This window comes from Rhipicephalus microplus, chromosome 6 (genome assembly GCF_043290135.1).
Source record: "Rhipicephalus microplus isolate Deutch F79 chromosome 6, USDA_Rmic, whole genome shotgun sequence".
In the NCBI taxonomy this organism is placed as follows: Eukaryota; Metazoa; Arthropoda; class Arachnida; order Ixodida; family Ixodidae; genus Rhipicephalus; species Rhipicephalus microplus.
Window position 1 is genome coordinate 134,846,763 of NC_134705.1, and position 12,802 is coordinate 134,859,564.

Sequence of the window (12,802 nt, forward strand, 5' to 3'; positions counted from 1 at the left end):
GGTGATAGGGTGTAGAACGCAAGGCGACGGGTAGGTGCCACCACCGTCTTGTCTTAGCAAAGCGTTGGAAACATTCGTCTTTTCGTGCAAGCGTCGCATGGTCAGCGCAGCGAGATAAGCGCTACGGTACCTAAAATTACTTATGTATGCCTTTTCTAGTAAAAGGCGCACATGCAGAATATATACGTGTTGTCATGGGGTACCAGACATGCGAAATAATTACTTTTTATTGGAAATTGCACAAGTATGAACACTAAATCTTGAGCAACATTGGTGGGTGCTGCGGATGGGGTCGGCCGTTTCAAGTACTCGGTGCCGGTAAGAGATGACAAACACACAAATGTACAGACAGACAGACAGACAGACAGACAGACAGACAGACAGACAGACAGACAGACAGACAGACAGACAGACAAGACCAAACTTTTTTTCGTCGAAGGTCCCCAAGAAAGACTATCGTCTTTAAAAGAAATACGTGTACCAGTTTACGTACTGTCCGCTCCATACCTCGCCAAAAGTCACCGTGTCGCCATTCTGAAATAAAAAAAAATTATCCGAGTTCATGCCAGCGTGCCAGCCGTCCTTTCCGTGCGCACCATGGTGTTTACACCTCTGCAGCTCATTCGCTTCTTAATGTTATGCTCCTTAATACGTCAACACTGCCAAAATTGATAGCAGGGGTTTTTGCGGGCGTTCTTCTTTCTTCGTCGACACCAGTAGTCATGCCGCCACTTCATATGAACTGTTGTGTTACCCATCCGCAGCAAGGGCTTGGTGTACAAAACGCGAGAGCTGTGCCCATCTGTGCTCATCTGATATTGTAAAAAAATCATTACAATCTACGTGGTAGTGCAACTTCAAAGAGTTCAGCGTCAACTTGCAGTGTGTTTGACTATCGGCGTACCTAAAGAAAATGCGTACTAGCATTGCTAGATGGGAAAGAGGCTCTAACAACATCCCGCAAAGAAAAGTTCATCGGATTTAACCAGCACTTCACAATGAACGTCATGTTTTAGTTATTTGCGATAGCAATTATATAATAATTCTCAGCTTGTTGTTGCCGCCGTCGTTGGCGTCGACGTTAGTGACCATCGTCGTTCACCGTATATGTATAGGTATTTATATACACCAGTATTTGCCAACACCAGTAGCGAATCCATGCGAGGGTGGGCCAAGAGCGGATGCAGCCAGTCCTTTTTCTTAGGGGGGGGGGGGCGGTCACCTTATATAAGTCAACCGGAGAAGAGGCCGTGGTCATCATTTTTTGTTTTTACTAGCAAAAAAACCCTTTATAGCACAAATACTATTAATGTATTTGTGCCACGCATACATTGGAGGGGGGGGGCGAATGCCCCCTCTTTGCTGCCTCTGGGGTGGGCCTCTAATATTTCATTCGTGTGTGCATCTGTATGTGAGCAGATCTGCATATATATATATATATATATATATATATATATATATATATATATATATATATATATATATATATATATATATATATATATATATAAATATATGTGTGTGTGTGTGTGTGTCAATCGACAACACATCACTGGCCGCTCAAGACACATTCAGTCTCGTGCTCGCATCGTTTTTCAGAGGGGCGGCAGTTTTCTTAGTCTTCAGGACTTCTAGATTCACTGACGTAACTTTTTGTCACAAGCTTGTAATAATAATAATAATTGTTGCGGTTTAACATTGAAAAACCACGACATGATTATCATGTTTCGTGAAATCAGTTCAGCTAACTATCAGCACCGCCTTTGATCTGCTCTAGATAACATTTCGGAAAGATGTAACAGATGACATATAAAACTTAATATTAATGAAACCGTCTATCTTCGCTTCTTTCAGCGAAAACCTTCCCTTTCTTTATCATACAAGCTAGGCTCAATAGAAGCCTTATTTAAGTGCTCAGGTGTCAATGTTTGTGACTCCTTATCATAAAATACAAACATACATAATATTTGTTCTTCTGCATACCGCAAACTATACTTTTTAGGACAGAAGCTTGAAAAGTCACCTGTAGCTGTAAAAATAATTGCAACACATACAACACTCTATTTAGAACAAAACTTGAATCTGCATGCATTTTTCGGGATTCATTTACCAATACTAACATTGACCTGTTTAAAGAGTGTACAAAGAAAAGCCTTAATGCTTATTTATTCCAAAGCTCACCCACTGAGCTAACGCAGGCTAACAACATTTCATGCCTTGTGCTAAGACGGAAAGTGCACAATTACGATTTCTTTGTCTTCTTTGCAATCGGAAACTAGCGATTAATCTCCCACCTTGTCTTTCATCTTCAGCGCCTACTCGCCACCATCATCCTAATTCAACGACACTATACTTTACGAGAACAGATTTATTATATTTTCTTTTTTCTCACACAGTGTGAGAGCTTGGAACGATTCTTTGTTGCCTTCTGTCACGTTGTGACGAATGCAAACTGTATTACGGACATTTGTGTTTAATTTATAAGTTTTTACCCTTACCCTGATTGGAACTGTATGAGGCCTGCAGTATTGAATGAAGAAAAATAAATAAATAAATAAATAAATAAAGGTACTGGGATTGATACCAAGCACTTCCACCAAAAATAACAATACTGTTAGACGCCACGCCAGGGTGAGGCAACCGTTTAATGGGCCTAACAGCAGTGAGACAGCAGCCTGTAATTTCAGCAGCAGCTGCTGCAGCATGAGCCTCCGCCACCACAACCGTCTTCTTCATCGTTTCTATAGCAGAGCCCGTATTTGTCACTACAAAATAAATAAAGTAAACAAACAAATAAATAAAGCATAGTGGAGGCTCCTGAAATTTTGAGCCTCTCAGGTTCTCTCACGTGCACCTAAAACTAAGCACACGCGCCTCAAGCATTATCGCCTTCATTAAAAATGAAGCCGCTGCGACCGGGATTCGATTTCGCGACGCGCAGTCAGTAGCAGAGTGCCTTAGTGACTAGGCCACCGTGGCAGGTACGCAAGCTTGTAAGACTGACACGCAGCTCAGTTGTCATCGCCCCGGGCTGTTGAAGGCCGAGCCGAATGGACAGGGCCTCGGCCAAGCACCTGTCCCAGATCATTCGTCCAACCAATCGCTGATTGTGACGCTGATACCAGTTGCACTGCCTTTTCTAAGAACGTCACGAGTGCCTCCATTGGCAAGAAATTCTTACACAGTAAGGTGCAGTCGGCTAGAACTACACATGGACACGGGCTGACGTCCACACCTCACCCCTTTGAGTACTTTTGTAAAACAAACTGAGAAACGCCCACCCTCCGGTGTACATATGCAAACGAGGCAATGCCAGATACGTGTTTCACACTTTATTGCATTTCAATGTGTGTGGCTCTCTCGCCTGGAGCAGGTGCGCTTCAGGGGGTCACAGATGAGGATCCTGGCTTTAAATACCGGGTAGCTTCTGAAACAAAAAAAATTACAAAAGGCATAGTTGAAGGTATTCAGTTACCATGAATCGCTAATAAACGTTGGTATTTTGCTTCCCATAACCACAAAATTGTTACTAGAGACGCCGAAGAGCACGGTTCCGGAAATTTTGATTGCCTGCAGCTGGGGTTGCTTAACGCGCACCTGAATCTAACCCCCGTATTCTAGAACGCCCCTTCACTCAACGCTCCACCTTCACTTAAGAAGGTCGATCGGAGCGTCACCTCTGGGCAGGGCAAGTCACTGCATATCAGTGACCATTCGCTGCTATTCTTGAGTAGCGCAGCGTCACTTTCAGCCGAGTGGTGGCGCAGTGCTCAACTCTGTCAAGTGAAGGGTGAAAGTCAAGTCGAAGAGCGTTTGTGTATACGAGGGTAAGTGCACGGGGCCCAAGTACTTCGACTGCATCAAGGTGCGCACGCCACGGCCAGGATGAGATAACTCGACACTCGTTTTGCCAGTCGAGTACTATAAATACAGGCAGAGATACGCCTTGATATTAACAATAAATAAGAGATAAAACAAGGCAAGCACCGGCCTAAGATAAGTCAGCTTGGCATAGATAAAATACATTGCGCAAGAAACAATCGAACGTAAGAATACGCTGTATTGGGCCAGTCGGTGCGTCGTTATTCCTATTTAATGGAATTTGCATTTTTGCTTTAGAAGCTACAAAAGGAGATACTCGAGCAATCTACGTCTTTGGAAAGAAAAAGAATCGCGTTTGGATAAACGTGGAACAAGAAGTCATGATTAAAGAGAAATTATGGGGTGTCAGATAAAAAAGGGAAGACCATACGAGGCACGCTATATGGTGGCAGTGAGCCTGCGTTATCAGCTGAATGTGTTTATTATGACCGCCATATAAGCGCACGTACAGTTTCACCAAAATTGTACGAGACTTAGACCACATTTACCGGTTTGGTGGCTTTAAAATGACAAAAAAGACTAAAACACTAACAGAACACAATGAAATCAATTGCGAATGCGCCAGTGTGGACGCTGCCTTGGTGAATTCGATACGTACTTAGCCCGTGGGCTTGCACCAGGAACGCTCCAGGACAAAGGCGCTGCCGTACAAGGTGAAGCTGGCCTGGCATAGCCCGTTTGCCTGAAACGATAAAAAAATGGTGCAGATTAGTACGCAATTGGAACCGTGATGCGTAACAACGCGCGAGAGCCACTTTTCTCTGGCCTATTCTATTTGCCAGCCTGATCAACACCTCTTCCGTAGCGTTGAAACACGCATGCACAGGAGAAGGCACAAAAGGGGTGCTATGTCGGGTACAGCAATATACACAGAGGCCACCGAAGAATAGGGGAATCCTGGTAGATAAACCTGCCGCGAACATGTGTTTAGTCTCTCGCCACTCTCGAATTCCAAATCTTTAGTGTGGTAAACTAGGCCACCGCGATTTTTGTAGAGTGCTTTTGCCGCCTGTCGGAAGTGGCCATCCCGTTTGTGCATCCCGTTTGTCATCCCGTTTGTGCAATCACAACTGGATATTCTGTTTTCTTAGAAAAGAACGCTGTGCGTGAACGCCTATGCTATAGGTCGCGTGCGCTCCACATCACGTGGCACACTCTGCTATAGTACCACTATTGCGTCGCCATTGCTGACTTTGCAAACGCTGCGCAAACTTAGCACACACATTCGCACAGAGCCGTGCATATCAGAGGGCGCTACATGGTAAGCATGCCACCGGAAGTCTGCCGGAGTTGAATGTGTAGAAGGTCCTCAAAGAAACTTTGGAATCTATGACGCAACGCTTTAAAAGAATCGATGGGTGGTGAAGCTGTAATGGTCGTGAACACAGAGCGAAGAAGACAAAGAATAAGACAAGCGACCGTGTTGTACAATCTCTTTTCCTGTAGTCCTCACCCCCTCGATGCACTGCTAAAATCAAAATGAAAACAACTAGAACAAAGGAAACGCCACAGCGGTGTGATGTGTCCGTATTTAAGGCTAAAGCCTTAGATGCCGGACGAAACGAGAATGTTGACCACCGTCCCACGGCGACGTCTTCCGTCGGCGCGTACTAGGGACGGATAAAAAGTCAGCGTGTGACGACGACAACATGCGACATGAGCATGATGTCACAAGACGCTTTAATTTGTGATGTCATCATGACGTGACTATGCCGTCACGAAAACCGCCGTTACAAGAGGACATCACATGCCATCAACACTTGGTCAAAACGCGGTCACATCTGGGGAAGTGCAAACTAGATGAGGTGCTTCATATCCCGGAGGTCATGCCGGAATACACCAGGCGGAAAAAAAGCCTTTGGAGTGTGGTGGCGGGGCAGTATTTGTACGCCGATAGAAAAAAAAAGTAAGACGGCTTTCGTCTTGAATTGTGTTCACGTGGATACATAAGGACCCTCAAACTTCTTTTCGTGTTGTCCGTGTCCTATTCGCACTTTGTTGAAGACGCAGACCTTCGCAGCCGGGATAGTGACGGCAAAGCTAAATGACCACTTCCTAGATAAGAGGGCTGTGCATTTCGTTTTTGTGACAAATTGCTGCTTGAATGTAAACTCTGAATTACCCGTTTTGGTGCCACCGTTTCTTGGCAATGAAAATTTCGCTCTATGTACCCGGACGCGATGAAGTGAGGTGCACGAACGTGCTATTCAGAAGGCATTGCTCGATGTCTTTATCGCGGTCACGTCCCCTTTATCCCGAATGGAGATGCTGCCATCCACGTCTGAAAATCTGGTAATACCGCTTGCCCCTGCTACGTGCTAGATTTCTCTCCGACGTCGGTTGCATGCTGCTGTGCCAGCACAGGACTCTGCTGCGTCCATAAATCCTTTAACGTGCACGACAAACCATAAGTGCTTCGGTTGCCTCCCCATTTTGAAGGCCTAAAGTGCTGGCGTATCGGCTGGCTATCTTCATCATATCGGCCATTAAAACAAGTTTCAGTTGTCACTATAAGGTTACATGCTGTTTCGAAATAGCTACTAAGTGTTCCGAATCAAAAACGTGTACCCCATGTAAACATTTTGTGTATCTGTATATGTGTGATTGTGTTTTTCGCGGTATAATGGAATGCCAAAAAGAAAATGGCTTCGGGGCATGTTCAGAAGATATAATACAAGCTTCATGCTGCTAGAGGTAATCTCACCTTCTCGTCGACGGGCGGGCAAACGTAAACAGAGTAGGGACGATGAAGACAGCCACTGCGGGCAGTCAAGAACTCCATGCGAAGAGTGGCTCCGACATTCAAATGACCAGGATACTTAAAAAAACAAGCAAACAGTAAATTTATTATTACAAAGTCAGCCACGCTTGAAATCTTTAGAGACGCTTGGTAGCTGCAACAACACCAGACATTCATGCACGAACAATGTCAAGAAGCGTTGCATACATAGAATTGCATGAAATGTGTCTACAAACCAGAAGGTTTCATTGCGTCAACGTATAGCACTCAAGGACAATTAACGCCGTGAATGCAGCAGGAGCAAAACCGCTCGTCGAGGCACGTATACTGAAGCGGCATTGCAAAGCAGGAAGCGATAAACGTGACTTCCGTGATTAGCTCTGCCAGGGCGCGATGCCGGATCTTTACTCGCGCTGATTACGCGCTAAGACAGGTCCTAGTCTTTTAAGTTGACTCAGAAATCTGTCGCAGTGGCGTAAAAAAGTTGCACACATGGTGACAGTCGTAAAAATTTTGCAGAAACCCAGCTTTGCTAAGTGACGATGCAGGTGCTGCTTTGGCGCCTACGCAGCCGTTGCCTAGCGTACGATATTATGCACACGGTGAAATTCTTTCCAGATAAGCTTAGATATGAACGCGGCGCAGACTATCTACAACAAAATTTTGTGTGGATTAATATTTAACGTTGCATTAGTTGACCGAGGCACCCAAACGTATTCGCAAAAGTACTATATTCGTCAAGGGCGTTCCCACTCTGCGAACTGTGAAGAATTGAAAAGTAAAAATATTTGTCCTGGAGAAAACAGCATTCGTCAACGCCAGTGCCCGCATGAGATCTGACTGGGAGATATCTTGGAGAGTCACACCCGATGAGAACAGAAATTGCAAAGCATTAGGATACCATTGGAAGCAAGAGCTTCTCGTAATACAGAAACCTTGGCTATGCTTGGTTTCATTGAAGTTCATTTGCGGTTACAGAAACAAAGTGACGAGATGACTTCACAGAAGTTGAAAAAAGTGAGGCAACTCCATGGGCCAGGCAGGGACAGCAACAAGTAAAAGAAGGAACGATTGGACGAGATTGAAGGGAATGTTCGGTTTCTAGGAACTGGTAGGCCGATGCAACAAGCATGTTCTAAAAACACGCGGTAATCTTCGGGAGATGATAGATAGGTTAATATTATGAGAGGTAGGTTAATATTATTATATAATAAACTAATAAAACAAAGTAAAAAATCAAAAGATGGTTCTAGTTGACAGCATACAGCGAATAGAAATAATTACGAGGCGTATACATGTTGCCGCGTTCCTCTTCGCTTAGCATCTACAAAGAAAACAGTGAATTAACCCGCCTTGGTGTCGTAGTCCACAGTTATGGCTCTCCACTGCTGACCCTAATATTGAGGGATCAAAGTCTGGCCTCGGCGGCTACATTAACATAGACGCGAAATCCCAGAGGCCCGTTCTTGTAGATTTATGTGCACGTAAAATAACATCAGTCAGTCGAAACGTGCGGAGCCCTTTTTCAGGACAGCTCAACATATTCCGGCTTTGGGGCGTCAAACCGCCAAGAATAATGATGGCAGCACATTCCCCAGTTACAAATCTTTGCGAAAACTTGCTTGATGACTACTGTGTTGCCGTGACACTGATAAGGTAACGGAGTTTCTGCGTGCAAAAAATTATACATGCCGAAAGAACGGGAACAATCAACTTATTTGGGCACACGCGGCGTTTCGGAAACTTATTAAACAGGCTTTTTTAGCTATATACAATGAAGTGCTGCCTTGGTCGGCAGTATAATGTACACCGTCGCGCATAGCTCACCTTAGCCACTTCGCTACATCATCGTGTAGTAGCATATGTAGCCAGAGACCATATTTTCCACGGTGGTCTAGCAGCTAAGGCACTTGGCTGCTGACCCTGAGATCGCGGGATCGAATCGCGGCTGCGTTTTAGATGGGGGTAAAAATGCTTGAAGCCCATGTGCTTCGATTTGAGTGAACGGCAAAGGGCCGGTCAACAGGCTCCGAAACGCGCAGGAAAAGCTCGTGCATCTTTCGTACGCCTGACCAACCTTCTTCCACGCGCACTGACTTAAACTCAATGATCGGCGACGTTGAATTCATAACTCTTTGTTCAAACCTGGTTTAGACCAATCAACGAGCTGCGTGCTGCGTCACGTCGCCCATCGCCGAGTTGAAGTCACTGCGTGCATATAACGAGGTTGGTCACGCGTAGGCAAAATGCGAGAGCTTTTCCTGCGGGTTTCAGAGCCTGTTGACTTGCTCTTTAAAAATCCGCAGGTGGTCAAATATTCTGGAGCCCTTCACTAAGACGGCTCTCGCAATTATACGGAGGTTTGGGTACGTTGAAAACCCAACCATGATTAGTAGTCAGAGATGATTCTAAAGTGGAAGAATTGTTCTCGAGACCGGAAGATACAAAAACAAAAGCGGCCCGCTCACCTTGACCGCGGCGCGTGTTACATTGTAGACTGTGTTCAGGAACTTCGGTTGCAACTGGTTAGAGGGTTTCTGCAGCACGGACTCGGCGAGCTTCGTGTAGAACGCACCGTGAGTGCTCAGTTCGCTCGTCGGTACCACGATACACGCGTGCGGCGTCTTTCGGTGGTTCTCAGAGGTCGGCACGCAGCCTCTGAACAGGTCTGGCCTATGCGAGCTGATGGCTGGCGTGCACAGCAGCAGGAGTAGGGCGAATTGGAACATGGCGATCGAGCTCTGCGGTTTTCTTTAGAAGGGAACTTTCTCGCTGAAATCGGTTCGGTGAACCACGGAACGTAAGAGCAGGCTGACTCGTTTTATAAGGCTCTTCTAGTGCCGAGGCTTCCCTTAACTATAGGGGATAGTAAAGCGAAGTGTGATAGTGAAGATTGTGAGCGGACAGTCGATGAACCGTGCTGTTTTAGCGTTTGACCTTATGGTGACGCTGCAAAGAGTCACGTTTGGATGTTCTAAAGGCCTCCGATGAAAAACATGGGGTGCGCTTTCAAGTCATGTGCACAATGTGCTCACGCATACGCGGTTGAAAATGATAAAATTCTCAAATAAATATTCTGCAGGGCACACGTGTCAATCTTTTATGTTTATCTGAGTAATAATGTGCAGGAGTAATCTGGATGAGTAGAGTTTTAACATGTTATATATTTCAAGTGCACTGGAGATGCCTTTATGATGTCAACAGCGCGTGAAGCAACTATGTTCGGCTCGCCATCACAGCCAAACGACGCATGCGCAATAGCGACACGTTCTGCTAAGCCTTACTTTTTATGTAGCACGTGATACAGCAGATTTTTTCAGTTATGCCACGACGCTTCTAAGCACGACGTCGTGCGTTTCTTTGTTAGCTGTGGCCGCAGCAGTTCGACGAGTCCTAACCGTAAGAAATGAACCTGTTTGATTATATTTTACGTCCGGAGACCACGATATGGTTATGAGACACGCCGTAGTTGAGTGCTCCGGAAATGTTTCGACCATTCGGTGTTCTTCATTGAGCACTGACGTTGCAGAGTACACGGTGCTCAACCAATTTGCCTTCATCGAAATGCAATCGCCGCGGCCGGATCGGACCTGTTATCATCCGGTCAGCAGCCCAGCACCGTAGTGACTGTTTCACCGAGGCGGACCAAACTGTAAGAAATCCCCATCCACTTTTCCTTAGGTGTATTATACACATGCAGTGAACGTTGTCAAGTTTGATCCTGAGTCACTTATTATGGAGTGCATTCCTCAAAGTCGTGCTTTACGTTTGGCGCTTTAAATGCTACAATTTAGTAGATTTATATTGTCCACGGAAGCCCAACGTTTCACACCGCGAGAATTGGGCTTATTTTGCGTAGGCGTGGGGCCGTCGCACCTGGAATAAACTGTGGTATTTAGTAAGTTTCCGTAACAACGCAACAAGTGTTGTGTGTAGTATAAATGTTTGGGAACCTTTTAGACGAAACAATATTATATGTATATTTTTGATACTAGCGATTCTGCCCCGCCGCGGTAGTTTAGTGGATAAGGTACTCGTGTGCTGACCCGCAGGTCGCGGGTTCGAATCCCGGCTGTGGCGGCTGCATTTCCGATGGAGGCGGAAATGTTGTAGGCCCGTGTGCTCAGGTTTGGGTGCACGTTAGAGAACCCGAGGTGGTCGAAATTTCCTGAGCCCTCCACTACAGCGTCTCTCGTAATCATATGGTGGCTTTGGGACGTTAAACCCCACAAATCAATCAGGTAATCGAAAGTTCCGGAGTCCTCCACTACAGCGTCTCTCGTAATCATACGGTGGTTTTCGGACGTTAAACCCCACATATCAATCAATACCAGCGCTTCTGCCTAAGAATATGGTTTCGAAATAACAAAAAAAGCGTCAATATTATTTTCCTGTCGTTATACGACGCCGCCTTAGGATTGGCCTAACTAGCAGTTATCAATATCACTGACAGCGCGCTATGCTTACAAACGCGCTTCTTCCTTAACATACAGTATGTGAGAAGGGCATAGAGAGATCGCCCAACCTGTACCACCAAGGTATCACAGGTACATACAGATTGTGAGAAGAGCCTGCACCACTACTGTATCGCAGGTCACAGGTACATACATGTAATATGGTGGGGAAATTTAAGAAAAACGGAAAAGAAAAAGGCCCCAGCCCGTGCCACTAGGTATAACGGGCTTAATCCAATTAAAAGGAAAATGAATAGGGTTAGCACCAAAAGATTTTGTTTAAAAAAAAAAAAAGGGGGGGGGGAGAAGAAAAAATTGAAAGGAGGGAGGGTAAGGAGGGGAGGGGGAGTCTACCACCCGCGGAGCCAAGCCAGGGGAACGGGAGCAAAATCAGCGGCTTTTATTAAAAACTGGATATTGTAAGATGTTGCGTTGACAGTAAAAGGCTTCTTTCCTCTTGATTAACAAATGTCTTCTCTTGACCTTGTCTTGAGGTGAGGTTCCTTGTCGGATTACGTTGATGATTTGTTCATTCGGATGGACTTCCCGAGTTCCGTTGAACTGGGAAAGAAACTAAAAAAAAAAAGAAAAAAAAAAGAGAGGTAAGTACGATGTGTCTACGTTGGGTATCAGTTTTGGTATGATGCTGATTGCTCCTTCCTTTTCCTCTTATTTCTCTTTTTTTTTCTTTCTTTTTTTTTCTGCCTTATCCTTTCCTATTTTCTGTTCCTTCCCTTTTCTGTATGCCTTTCTCTTGCTCCCTTTGTCTCTTCCCTTTATTGTAGTCTCTCTTTTCTTCTCTTTCCTATTCTTTTTTTTTTCCTTTTCTCTTTTTTTTTATTACTATTATTATTGCTCTGTATGGATTAGGATGTGCAAGGGTGTACTGTCTTAATTTGATTTTGGCGCCGCCTAGGGGCGGGGGATTTCCCCACCTCGTTTGGCCATGTAGCCCCGTCGGCGACCAACCAAGTTTCAGTTATTATGTTACGTTTTCGTTTATATGTTTTGCCATTTTTTCAAGAATCTTAGCTGTCTCACTATTCCTAATAATTTCCGGTTTTGATCTCAAAAGGTCCGAATATGTTTTTTGGATTTCTTTGCGGTAAGATACTGTTTTTGTGCATGTCGTCATATAATGGTCAAAAGAGTTGGAGTCTGCGCCGCACTTGCATCTGCAGTCTTCGGTTATGTTGAATTTTTTAAAATAAAATGGAAATCTCCCGTGTTCAGTAAGTGCTTGCGATAGGTAGTAATTTGTGGGAAAATGTTCAGGTATTTGATGTATGCTTCTAATCCAGTTATGAAGTACGCTTTTTTCAGGGTCTGCGGTCCATATTTCGTTCCATTTATCGTAGGCTTCTTTTCGTAGTTGGGATTTAATGAAAGCTCTAGTTATAGGGATTGACGTCGGTTGTCCAATTTTCGCTGCCCGTTTTGCTAGTTCGTCTGCCAGTTCATTTCCTGCCAGTCCTGAGTGACCCTTAACGTGAGTTATGTGTATCTCGTGTTTTTCGGAGGTGACTTTGAATAATGTTTTTATTTTCTGAATGAACGGGTTAACATTGTTTGGGTTATTTAGGCCTTTTATACATGACTGGCTATCCGAGTTAACTTGAAACCGTTCATTTCCTGGTAATTTATTAATGTACTCTAAGGCTTTGATTATTTCCAGTGCTTCTGCTTCAAAGTTAGAACTGTAGGGCGGAAGTAGGAATAGTTGTTG

At 44.8% G+C, this 12,802-nt stretch overlaps 1 protein-coding gene across 1 annotated transcript; it reads right to left on the minus strand.

Annotated features, from left to right (window-relative positions):
- Positions 1–3,317: 3,317 nt before the first annotated feature.
- LOC142765524 (uncharacterized) lies at positions 3,318–9,654 on the minus strand. Its single transcript, XM_075866642.1, has 4 exons — positions 9,091–9,654; positions 6,587–6,700; positions 4,481–4,564; positions 3,318–3,427 (listed from the first exon to the last, which is right to left on the minus strand). Exons 1-3 carry the CDS (start codon positions 9,349–9,351, stop codon positions 4,481–4,483), a joined length of 459 nt encoding a protein of 152 aa, XP_075722757.1. The 5' UTR covers positions 9,352–9,654; the 3' UTR covers positions 3,318–3,427.
- Between the last annotated feature and the right edge of the window lie 3,148 nt (positions 9,655–12,802).

Coding starts and splice junctions, on each gene's coding strand:
- LOC142765524 (XM_075866642.1), bottom strand. CDS start 9,351: ATGTTCCAATTCGCCCTACTCCTGCTGCTGTGCACGCCAGCCATCAGC. Junction 6,701..9,090: donor TAACACGCGCCGCGGTCAAG/GTGAGCGGGCCG, acceptor TGTTTTTTTAAG/TATCCTGGTCATTTGAATGT. Junction 4,565..6,586: donor GCCCGCCCGTCGACGAGAAG/GTGAGATTACCT, acceptor TTATCGTTTCAG/GCAAACGGGCTATGCCAGGC.